The sequence below is a fragment of the Rhinopithecus bieti genome, unplaced genomic scaffold, assembly GCF_001698545.2.
Source record: "Rhinopithecus bieti isolate Rb0 unplaced genomic scaffold, ASM169854v2 scaffold_6776, whole genome shotgun sequence".
Taxonomy (NCBI): Eukaryota; Metazoa; Chordata; class Mammalia; order Primates; family Cercopithecidae; genus Rhinopithecus; species Rhinopithecus bieti.
The window spans coordinates 962,815-975,057 of record NW_016805299.1 but is presented as its reverse complement, the minus strand read 5'-3'; the positions used below and the strand labels follow the sequence as shown (position 1 = coordinate 975,057).

The window sequence follows — 12,243 nt, the reverse complement described above, 5'->3', positions numbered from 1 at the left end:
CGTATTAGCCAGGATGGTCTCGATCTCCTGACCTCGTGATCCGCCCGTCTCGGCCTCCCAAAGTGCTGGGATTACAGGCTTGAGCCACCGCGCCCGGCTCATTATTATTTTTTTGAGACAGAGTCTCACTCTGTCGCCCAGGCTGGAGTGCAGTGGCGTGATCTTGGCTCACTGCAAACTCTGCCTCCTAGGTCCAAGTGATTCTTCTGCCTCAGCCTCCTGAGTAGCTGGGATTACAGGCGCCCGCCACCACACCTGGCTAATTTTTGTATTTTTAGTAGAGAAGATCTTTCACCATGTTGGACAGGCTGGTCTCAGACTCCCAGCCTCAAGTGATCCACTCACCTTGGCCTTCCAAAGTGCTAGGATTACAGGCATGAGCCACTGCGCCCAGCCTTAGTCTCCTTTAATTTGGAACAATTCCTCAGCCTTTTTTTGTTTGTTTGTTTGTGTTTGAGACAGGGACTTGCCCTGTCACCCACACTAGAGTGCAGCCTCAACCTCTTAAGCTCAAGCAATCCTTCTATCTCAGCCTCCTGAGTAGCTAGGAATCTAGGCACATGCCACTACGTCTGGATAATGTTTGTATTTTTTGTAGAATCAGGGCCTCTCTCTTGCCCAGGCTGGTCTTGAACTCCTGGCTTCAAGGGATCCTCCCACCTTGGCCTCCCAAAGTGCTGAGATTGCAGTTGTGAGCCCCGGCACCCAGGCTAGCCTTTGTCTTTAAATTTTTTTTTTTTTTTTTTTTTGAGACAGGCTCTTACTCTGTCACCCAGGCTGGAGTACAGTGGCATGATCACAGCTCACTACAGCTTTGATCTCCCAAGCTCAAGCAGTCCTCTCACTTCAGCCTCCCAAATGGCTAGGACTACAGGTGGCTGCCACCATGCACAGCTAATTTTCTTTTCTTTTTTTTTTTTTTGAGACGGACTCTCGCTCTGTCGCCCAGGCTGGAGTGCAGTGGCGCAATCTCAGCTCACTGCAAGCTCTGCCTCCCAGGTTCATGCCATTCTCCTGCCTCAGCCTCCCGAGTAGCTGGGACTACAGGCGCCCGCCACCTCGCCCGGCTAGTTTTCGTATTTTTTAGTAGAGACGGGGTTTCACCGTGTTAGCCAGGATGGTCTCGATCTCCTGACCTCGTGATCCGCCTGTCTCGGCCTCCCAAAGTGCTGGGATTACAGGCTTGAGCCACCAGCTAATTGTCATATTTTTTGTAGAGACAGGGTTTTGCCATGTTGCCCTGGCTGTTTTTTTCACCTTTTGTGGAGACAAGGACTGACTGTGTTGCCCAGGCTGCTCACAAACTCCTGGCTCAAGAGATCTATCCTCCCATCTTATTACAGGTATGAGCCACCATGCCTGGCCCAGATGTTTTCTCATTATTATAATCAGATTGTGCATTTGGGCAGGAATGTTATGTGAGATTTTTATCAGGATTTGTTTAAAATAACAAAATAAGCAGGGCATGGTGACTCACCTGTGATCTCAATACAGAGAGGCTGAGGTGGGAGGATCGCTTGAGCCCAGTTGTTCAAGACCAGCCTGGGCATCTTGAGACCCTGTCTCTACAAAAAACAAAAAGATTGCCTGGGCATGGTAGTGGTGCACCTGCAGTCCCAGCTATTTGAGAGGCTGAGGTGGGAGGACTGCATGAGCCTGGAAGGTAAGGCCTGCAGTCAGCAGTAATGATGCCACTGCACTCCAGCCTGAGTGACAGAATGGGACTCTGTCTCAAAAATAACAACATGAGAATATCGGCCGGGCACAGTGGCTCACACCTGTAATCCCAGCGCTTTGGGAGGCTGAGACGGGCAGATCACTTGTAGTCAGGAGTTCAAGACCAGCCTGGCCAATATGATGAAACCCTATCTGTAATAAAAATACAAAAATTAGCCAGGTATGGTAGTGCACAGTAATCCCGGCTACACAGGAGGCTGAGGCAGGAGGATCACTTGACCTCGGGAGGTGGAGGTTGCAGCGAGCTGAGATCACGCCACAGCACTCCCACCTGGACAACAGAGGAAGATGTCTCAAAGAAAAAAAAAAAATGCTGGGCATGGTGGCTCACACCTGTAATCCCAGCACTTTGGGAGGCCAAGGCTGATGGATCACAGGAGTTCAAGGCCAGCTTTGGCAACATGGTGAAACCCTGTCTCTACTAAAAATACAAAAATTAGCTGGGCATGTTGGCACACACCTGTAATCCCAGCTACTCAGGAGGCTGAAGCAGGAAAATTGTTTGAATCCAGAAGGCAGAGGTTGCAATGAGCTGAGATTACACCACTGCACTCCAGCCTGGGCAACAGAGCAAGACTCCATCTCAAAAAAATAATTATTATTATTATGTGCAGTTGCTATTCTACGCACTATGCATCAACTCATTTCACCCTCGGCACCCTTATGTGGTGGGTACTATTATTAGCTCCACTTTGCCAAAGGTAAAATTCATGCCCATGGAAGTTAAGTAAATTGCCAGGATTTGAACCTGGATAGTCTGACTCAGAGCCTAGGCCCTCACAAAGATCTTACCTGGGCTGATTCTGGCTTTGTTTGAAATGGGCGGCCAGGCGTGGTGGCTCACACCTGTAATCCCAGCACTATGGGAGGCTGAGGCAGGTGGATCACCTGAGGTCAGCAGTGTTTGAGACCAGCTTGACCAACATGGCGAAACCCTATCTCTACTAAAAGTACAAAATTTAGACAGGCGTGGTGGTGCACACCTGTGATCCCAGCTACTTGGGAGGCTGAGGCAGAAGAATCACTTGAACCTGGGAGGCGGAGGTTGCAGTGAGCCAAGATCGCACCATTGCACTCCAGCCTGGGCGACGAGCAAAATTCAGTCTCAAATAAATATATGAATACATACACACATTACATACATACATACATTAAAGAAATGTTGGAAGCCCCAGCTGCATGGGACCACCTTCTTAAAGAGCAACAACGAGCAGCAGCTGCACTGCAGCTACACTCTCCCCAGGGCCTATTTTTTCCACAGTCCCCAGCACTCCCTCTTATCTCACACCAGGCCAGCTTCACTCATGTGACTTTCTTGGCCTCATTAGGCCTTCGAGTTTGAGATTTTTGTCTGTCCCAAACACCTAATATATAAAGTGATTATGCTCATGCCTATAATCCCAGCACTTTAGGAGGACGAGACAGGTAGATGACTTGAACCCAAGAGTTTGAGACCAGCCTGGGCAACATGGCAAAACCCTGTCTCTACACAAAATACAAAAATTAATTGGGTGTGGAGGCACGCGCCTGTAATCCTAGCTACTCAGGAGACTGAGGCGGGAGGATTGCTTGAGCCTGGGAAGTAGAGGGTGCGGTGAGCCTTGATTGTGCTACTGGACTTCAGCCTAAGTGAGAGACCCTGTCTCAAAAAAGAACAGTTTAAACCAATTTTTTAATTAGCTTTATAAAATAATGTAGTCTGGCTGAAGTGAAATGTGGGTGGAGCATCGGCAGGCCTGATATTTCTCTTTCTCCTATCATTGTTGTCCCAGGTGCTTCACAGAACCCCAAGACTCTGGAGAAACACAATTTGGAAAGTGTGGCCTTGAGTTCTTGGCCTGTGCGGACTGGGACACAGTGAACGGCAGCTTCATAGTCTGGGTGGGGAAGGGGACCTTCCTTTTCCCTCCAGCAGCATCTGGAGTCCTGTGTCACATGCTCCGGGATCCACACTTCTTTGTTTGTTTTGTTTTGAGACGGAGTCTTATTCTGTCACCCAGGCTGGAGTGCAGTGGCGAAATCTTGGCTCACTGCAACCTCCGCCTCCCAGGTTCAAAGGATCCTCCTGCCTCAGCCTCCCAAGTAGCTGGGATTACAGGTGCACATTACCACGCCTGGCTAATTTTTGTATTTTTTGGTACAGATGGAGGTTTCACCATGTTGGCCAGGCTAGTGTTGAACTCCTGGCCTCATGTGATCCACCCGCTTCAGCTTCCCAAAGTGTTGGGACTACAGGTGTGAGCCACCGCGCCTGGCCTAATCCATACTTCTGAAGGGTATCAAGTAGGATGGGGGAGGGACCTCTGTGAACCTTTGCTGCCCAAGCTGGAGCGCAGTGGCATGATTTCAGCTCACTGCAACCTCTGCCTCCTGGATTCAAGGGATTCTCCTGCCTCAGCCTCCGGAGTAGCTGGGACTACTGTCATGACCCACCACGCCTGGCTAATTTTTGTATTTTTAGCCGAGATGGGCTTTCACCACGCTGGCCAGGCTGGTTTCCAACTCCTGACCTCAGGTGATCCACCTGCCTCAGCCTCCCAAAGTGCTAGGATTACAGGCGTGAGCTACCATGCCCGGCCGTCCTGGACATCTTTTATGTATTCCCCTAAGACAGCCACCTCCCTACTTCCGCAGGGATGTGAGATCCAGCTGGAATCATTTCTGGGCTAGGATCCTGTTGTCTTGGGTTCTTATTCCCAAACTGTCCCAGACTCAAGACTTATCAGCCTGGCTTGTCAAATGCAGGTTTCGAAGCCCTTGGATTCTGATTTAAGTAGGTCTGGGTGTGTCTTTGGAATCTATTTCTAACAAAGCACCCCAGGTGCTCTCACACCCAGGCAACTTAGACAAACACTCCTAGCTAGGAGCACAGTCTCTTTAACTTCCTTTTTTTTTTTACATTTTGAATACATAATACATTCACATACTTCCAAACACAACAGAGAAAAGTTGTTCTTCAGCTCCTGTTCCCAAGTCCCCAATTCTCCCTGGAGACAACCATCTTTGCCAGTTTATTGTGTTCAAATCTAGCGACATTTTACACATAAACAAGCACACCCTCTTCCCACTTTTTTTTTTTTTTTTTTTGAGATGGAGTCTTACTCTGTTGCCCAGGCTGGAGTGCAGCAGTGTGATCTTGGCTCGGCGTGATCTTGGCTCACCACTACCTCTGCCTCCTGGGTTCAAGTGATTCTCCTGCCTCAGCCTCCCTTGTAGCTGGGATTACAGGCGCATGCCACCACACCCAGCTAAATTTTGTATTTTTAGTGGAGACAGGGTTTCACCATGTTTTTCAGGCTGGTCTCGAACTCCAGACCTCTTGATCCACCTGCCTCAGCCTCCCAAAGTGCTAGACTTTTTTTTAAAAAATGGTAACCCTTTATATACACTCTCCCGCATATTTAGAGCAGCTAGACCTAAGTTTAAGCACAGTACTAGCTTGATGACTTGTGATCCTCCCTGAACCTCAGTTTCCTCCTCTAAAATGGAAGGAATAGCAAGACAGCTCACTGTTGTCGGGGAGTCCCAGGAGAGAACGCCTGCCGCGAAGCTGCCAGCACAGGGCCTGGAATAGAGTGAGCGCTCCGTATCTGGAAGGTATGATTAGTTGTGCATTCTAGGGTGGCCAGGCGGGGCTTCCCAGTGCCAGAGGTACAGACTGAGAACCACACCCTTAGTGAGGCCACCCACTTATGACTTAGGGGCCAGAGAGAACCTCAGTAAGGTCAGTGGTGTTTATTGAGGCTTTACTATGTGCTATGTGCCTCTTGCTGAATTCTTAGCTAGAATCATGGTATTTCAGGGTTTTTCAACTTTTTTTTTTTTTTTTTTTTTTTTTTTTGAGATGGTGTGTCTCACTGTGTCGCCCAGGCTGGAGTGCAATGGCGCGATCTCTGTTCACTGCAACCTTTGCCTCCCAGGTTCAAGCGATTCTCCTCCCTCAGCCTCCCAAGTAGTTGGGATTACCGGTGCTGATTTTTTTTTTTTTTTGGTAGCATGGTGACATTGCACCATGCTTAACAACATCCCTGGTCTTTACTCACTCAATGCCAGTAACCTTCTTCCTGCCTGTTGTGACATCAAAAATGTCATACATTGCCAAATGTCCCCAAGAAAGAATGGGGCTGAGGGGGGACAAAATCCTACCCAGTTTAAAACCACCGCCTTATCTCATCCTCACAGTAACTAACCACAGTAACCCCAGATGGTAAGTACTGTTAATGCCCCATATTGCAAGTGAGGGGACCTACAGAACAGTCTGGGTGACATCCCCAAGAAAACACAGCTCCGAGATTCACACCCAGGCAGTGTGACTCCAGAGCTCACCTGCCCATTATGCAAGAGAACATCTGATCTCTCAAGAATGTTGCCCTGCTCGGTCGGGAGCAGTGGCTCACACCTGTAATCCCAGCACTTTGGGAGGCCAAGACGGGCAGATCACAAGGTCAGGAGATCGAGACCATCCTGGTCAACATGGTGAAACCCTGTCTCTACTAAAAATACAAAAAATTAGCCGGGCATGGTGGCAGGTGCCTGTAATCCCAGCTACTTAGGAGGCTGAGGCAGGATAATCGCTTGTACCAGGGAGGCGGAGGTTGCAGTGAGCTGAGATTGTGCCACTGCACTCTAACCTGGGTAACAGAGCGAGACTCCATCTCAGGAAAAAAAAAAAAAAAGGCCAGGCTCAGTGGCTCACTCCTGTAATCCCAGCACTTTGGGAGGCCGAGGTGGGCAGATCACAAGGTCAGGAGTTCGAGAGCAGCCTGACCAAGATGGTGATACCCCATCTCTACTAAAAATACAAAAATTAGCCGGGTGTGGTGGTGGATGCCTGTAATCCCAGCTACTCGGGAGGCTGAGGCAGGAGAATTGCTTGAACCTGGGGGACAGAGGTTGCAGTGAGCCGAGATCGTTCCACTGCACTCCAGCCTGGGCGACAGAGGGAGACTACTGGGGAAAAAAAAAAATCACCTGGGGAATTTTCTGAAAGCTCAGGCCTCACCCCAGATGAATTAGATGTGAATCTGTGAATCTCTGGGCATGAGACCTGGGCTTCCACAACTTTGTAAAATTTCCATGGGATTTCAAGGTTGAGAGCCCTGTGTTAGGTTGAGAAATGGTCAGCAAATTTTATAATCTCAAATCTTGGCAGCCAGTGTGTCAGGATGCAGACCTTCTCTCTGGGTTATCTAGGTTATCTCACAGGGACCCTGCCATTTCTTTCTCTTTTTTTCTTTTTCCTTTCGTTTTGATACCTTTAAAAAAATTTTTTTGTAGAGTACAGGGTCTTGCTACTGTTGCCCTAGGCTGGTCCTCGAACTCCTGGCTCAAGCAATCCTCTTACCGCTTTGGGCCTCCCAGACAGCAGCTGCTGGGGATTAACCCAGGGAATCGAGCCCGCGTCGCACGGCCGGCTACGGAAGACTGCCCTGGCGCCGGGCGCGGTGGCTCAAGCCTCGTATCCCACCTTTATGGGCAGGCCGGAGGCGGGCGGATCTGAGGTCAGGCAGGAGATCGAGACCATGCTTGGCTAGACACGGTGAAAACCCCCGTCCTCTACTAAAAAAATACAAAAAATAGCCGGCGCGAGGTGGTGGGCGCCTGGTAGTTCCAGCTACCTCGGAGGCTGAGGGCAGGAGAATGGTGTAAACCCGGGAGGCAGAGTTTGCAGTGAGGCTGAGATCTGGCCCGTGCACCTACCAGCCTGGGTGACCAGAGCCCGAGGACTGCCATTCTCAAAAAAAAAAAAAAAAAAGACCGTGCCCCCTTACTCCCCCCAGCTAAGCCCAGGCAGCCCAGCCAAGGCAGGTCTTCCCTCCTCTAAACCTGAAACCCCTCCTGAGCCCCCTCGAGTGCCCCATCCTTACCCCATAGGCCCAGGCTTACACCACCTGGTTATTCTTTATTCTCATGCACTCCAGGATGAGATCAGAGAATGAAGAGGGTCTTGAGGCCAGCCTGGGAGAGAAGCACCGGCCTTCCTATTGGCAAGGAACGACCCAGTGCTGGGGGCAGTGAGGGGCCCTCTGAGGGTGCCAGGGGTATGCCAGGAGCCGCTGCTGACTCCTCCAGACAGAGCAGAGCCGCTCTGGTCTGAGCGATCAGGTGACGCAGGCTCGAATTTCTCCTGAAGCGTTCTTTTTTTCTCTGCAGGGGAGAGGGGGATAGCGGAGCTGGCATTTGAAAGACGCTGTACCAATGTCTTCTCCTCAAACCCTCACAGCGTGCTCAGGAGGGCTTGGACTGGACAAGACCCCACTGGACAGATGTGCAAATGGAGGCTGAAGGCCAATTGCCTTACTCCAGGGTGTTCAGAAGCCAGAAGGCCACCTCCTTTCAACCCCGTGCCCAGCCCAGTTATGTGGCCCAGGGTGCAAACAGAAGGTTTCGAGCAGGACTGGAATGTACTGGTCTTCAGTGAAATGGTTTTTTTGTTTGTTGTTTGTTTGTTTGAGACAGAGTCTTGCCCAGGCTGGAGTGCAGTGGCACAATCTCAGCTCACTGCAACCTCCACCTCCCGGGTTCAAGCAATTCTCTGCCTCAGCCTCCTGAGTGGCTGGGATTACAGATGCCTGCCCCTACGCCCGGCTAATTTTTGCATTTTTAATACAGATGGGGTTTCACCATCTTGGCCAAGCTAGTCTTGAACTCCTGACCTCGTGATCCACCTACCTCGGCCTTCCAAAGTGCTGGGATTACAGGCGTGAGCCACCGTGCCCAGCGAGTTTTGTTTTTTTGAGACGGAGTCCCATTCTGTCACCCAGGCTGGAGTGCAGTGGTGTGATCTCAACTCACTGCAAGATGGAGACCTCCCGGGTTCAAGCGATTCCCCTGCCTCAGCCTCTCAAGTAGCTGGGACTACAGGTGCCTGCCACCATGCCTGGCTAATTTTTGTATTTTTAGTAGAGACAGGGTTTCATCATGTTGGCCAGGCTGGTCTTGAATTCCTGACCTCCAGTGATCCGCCTGCCTTGGCCTCCCAAAGTGCTGGGATCACAGGCAAGAGCCACCATGGCCGGCCGAAACGGGTTTTGAAGAGGAAGAGTCAAAAAGGACACCTGGACTGTAGGAGGCAAGAAGCCCGCCCGCTCTGATCTTGCTCCCCCACTCCCCTACGCCAAGCCCTTTGGAGACCCCAGGAGATCTGTGCATTGTTCCAGGCCCTGGAGCAGCCTCAGCCACATCAGAACGTGGCAGGCATGCCCACCTCTTACCTGGCATCAATCTCCTTCCTCTGTCTTCTTGAACATGGCCAAGGCTTCCGCCAGCACACCATCAGGGTCTAGGATTTTGACCTGGAGGGAAATACCAAGAAGTTGGTTTGGAGAGCAGGACCCAGGCTGCCAGCCTTGACTGGTGCTGCCTGCCCTGTGGGGTGCTGCCAGCCTCATCAGGAGCCACCTCTCTCGCTAGGGATGCCCTGACTGAAAACAAAACCTTGTCTGTTCCCTGTCTGGGCTGGGCTGGCCTGGCAGGTCTGGGCTGGGCATGGCTGGGGGTGCTGGCTTCTGTCTCTGTCTGGGTGTGGCTACAGGGCCCTGGTGAGGGCTGCCCACCTCAGGAATGGGGAACTGAGTGGGCTCAGGGGCCTCGTCACGACCAAAGTCCATCATCGTCCCGCACTTGGCCATATTGTCCACCCAGAAGCCTTCAAACAGCTGGCCGTGGTCCAGATGGAAGAAACGCCCTGCCCCGTTCTTCATGCCTCTCTCCCAGCAGCCCTCGTAGCGGTTCCCGTTCTCTGGGGGGAAAGGACAGGGAGGTGTGGTGCAGGGTACACCAAACTAAGCTAGACCCCCAGGGGTCGCTCTTCCAGAGCTCCGTGCAAATCCCAACGTATTGGGAGGACAAGATAGGAGGCTCGTAAGCCCAGGAGATCAAGACCAGCCTGAGCAATATAGTGAGACCCCATCTCTGCAAAAACAATTTTTAAAAAATTAGCTGGGCATGGTGGTGTGTACCTATAGTCCCAGCTACTCGGGAGGCTGAGTTGGGAGGATGGCTTAAGTTCAGGAAGTTGAGGCTGCAATGAGCTGAGATTGCCCCACAGTACTCCAGCCTGAGTGACAACCTCTGCCTCCTGAGTTCAAACAATTCTCCTGTCTCAGCCTCCCAAGTAGCTGGGATTATAGGTTCGTGCCACCATGCCCGGCTAATTTTTTGTATTTTTGTAGAGATGGGGTTTCTCCATGTTGGCCAGGCTGGTATTGAACTCCTGACCTCAGGTGATCCACCCGCCTCAGCCTCTCAAAGTGCTGGGATTACAGGCGGGAGACACCGTGCCCAGTCTGTTTTTATTCTTTTAATTATTTTTAAATGTTTTTTAAAATTTTTTTCAGATGGAGTTTCGCTCTTGTAGCCCAGGCTGGAATGCAATGGCCCAGTCTCAGCTCACCGCAACCTCCGTCTCCCAGGTTCAAGCGATTCTCCTGCCTCAGCCTCCTGAGTACCTGGGATTACAGGTGCCCACCACCACACCCAGTTAATTTTTGTATTTTTAATATAGATGGGGTTTCTCCACGTTGGTCAGGCTGATCTCAAACTCCTGACCTTATGATCTGCCCACCTCTGCCTCCCAAAGTGCTGGGATTACAGGCGTGAGCCACCGCGCCTGGCCTGTTTATTAAAATTGGGATATAAGTTCATATAACATAAGTTGACCATTTTGAAGTGTATAGTTCAGTGGCATTTAGTACATTCACAATGCTGTGCAACCATTACCTCTATCTACTTTCAAAACGTTTTAGTCACCCCAAAAGGAAACCCCGTGCCCATTAAGCAGCCATTCCCCACACCCGCTAACCTCACCATTCCCATAGTCCTAGGCAACCATTAGTCTACTTTCTGTCTCTATGGAGTTGCGTGTTCTGAAAATTTCATATAAATAGAATCATATATATGTGACCTTTTGTGACTGAGGGAAGGGATAGGGTCCTCTTCCTCTCTTGTCCCACATTGGCACAAGGGCCAGTGTGGGACAAGAGTGTGGGGTGTGGCCTGTCTCTGTGGGACCAGATGGGCGTGGCCAGCTCGCTGCCGGGGGCGTGGTCATGTGGGCGGGGTCAGCGGGGGCGGGGTACTCACTCAGGCGCAGCATGCCCTCCCCGTTGGGCTTGTCGTTCTCCCACTGTCCCTCGTAGATGTCGCCGTTGCTGTAGTACATGCGGCCCCACCCGCTGCGCTGGCTGCCACACCACTCACCCTCATAATACTCCTTGGGTCCGAAAAACTGGATCCCATAACCCTGAAAGCACGAAGATGCTACTACTCAGGGCTCCCCCCCGCCACGCCCCGCCAAACCAGGAAAGCCCGCCGTCCTCCCAGGCACCCCCAGAGCCACACACCCCAGCTTCTTCCTTCTTCCTCAGCCCTATGTCCAAGCGGAGGGTCGTGTCTTAGCGGAGGATCGTGTCTTCTTTTTTTCTTTTTTTTTTTTTTTGAGCTAGAGCCCCGCTCTGTCACCCAGGCTAGAGTGCAGTGCTGTGATCTCGGCTCACGTAACCTCCGCCTCCCGGGTTCAAGTGATTTTCCTGCTTCAGTCTCCCAAGCAGCTGGGATTACAGACATGCACCACCACATCCTGCTAATTTTTGTGTTTTTAGGAGAGACAGGGTTTCACCATGTTGGCCAGGCTGGTCTTGAGCTCCTGACTTCAAGTGATCCGCCCGCCTCAGCCTCCCAAAGTGCTGGGATTACAGGCGTGAGCCACAGTGCCTGCTGATAATGTCTTGAAGGATCTCCTCATGCTCTGTTTCTCTCTGTCCCTCTGCAGCCGCCTTCATCCAGCTGGTCATTAAAGTCCCTTCTCACTGACCCACCCTCTCCTCTCTCATCCCCACCCCACCATGCATCACGCAGCCCCTACAGCGCCAGAGGATTCTTTAAATCGCTCATCTAGGCAGGGCGCTGTAGCTCACTGACTCACTTTAGGAGGCCGAGGTGGGTGGATCACTTGAGGTCAGGAGTTTGAGACCAGCCTGGCCAACATGGTGAAACCCCATCTCTACTAAAAATACAAAAAATTAGCTGGACATGATGGTGGCACCTGTGATCCCAGTTACTCGGGAGGCTGAGGCAGGAGAATCATCTGAACCTGGCAGATGGAGGTTGCAGTGAGCTGAGATCCTGCCACTGCACTGTACCCTGGGTGACGGAGTGAGACGCTGTCTCAAAAAAAAAAAAAAAAAACCACCCACCTGATCAGTGTGCCCCCCCCCCTAATCTTTTTTTTTTTTCTACTCACAGGATGCCTGTTTTTTTGGCCAAGGTTGGCCATAATTATTCATGACCTTAAAGAGCATAACTTGTGCATTATCTCTCACAACTGTATACCGTAATATTAACAAAAACCTTGGTCTTGATCTACTATACACATATAAACCAATTTCAGCTCCCAAAAAGAAAAATTATTCAATGTATTTTTTAAAGTTTTAAAATTCTGGCTGCTGAGTTTGGGGCACATTTCTGAAATGTGATTCTAATTATTTATATAATACAAAAAAAAAT

The 12,243-nt window shown here is 50.8% G+C and overlaps 1 protein-coding gene across 1 annotated transcript in view; it reads right to left on the bottom strand.

Moving 5' to 3' along the window:
* Nucleotides 1-7,623: 7,623 nt before the first annotated feature.
* MORN3 (MORN repeat containing 3) overlaps nucleotides 7,624-12,243 on the bottom strand; it is a 24,709-nt gene continuing 20,089 nt past the window's right edge. The window contains exons 3-6 of the mRNA XM_017872060.1: nucleotides 10,822-10,981; nucleotides 9,294-9,478; nucleotides 8,952-9,032; nucleotides 7,624-7,884 (exon numbers count right to left, since the gene is read on the bottom strand). Of these exons, the coding sequence (XP_017727549.1) occupies nucleotides 8,958-9,032; nucleotides 9,294-9,478; nucleotides 10,822-10,981 (420 nt within the window). The 3' untranslated portion in view covers nucleotides 7,624-7,884; nucleotides 8,952-8,957. The remainder of the gene's footprint in view (nucleotides 7,885-8,951; nucleotides 9,033-9,293; nucleotides 9,479-10,821; nucleotides 10,982-12,243) is intronic.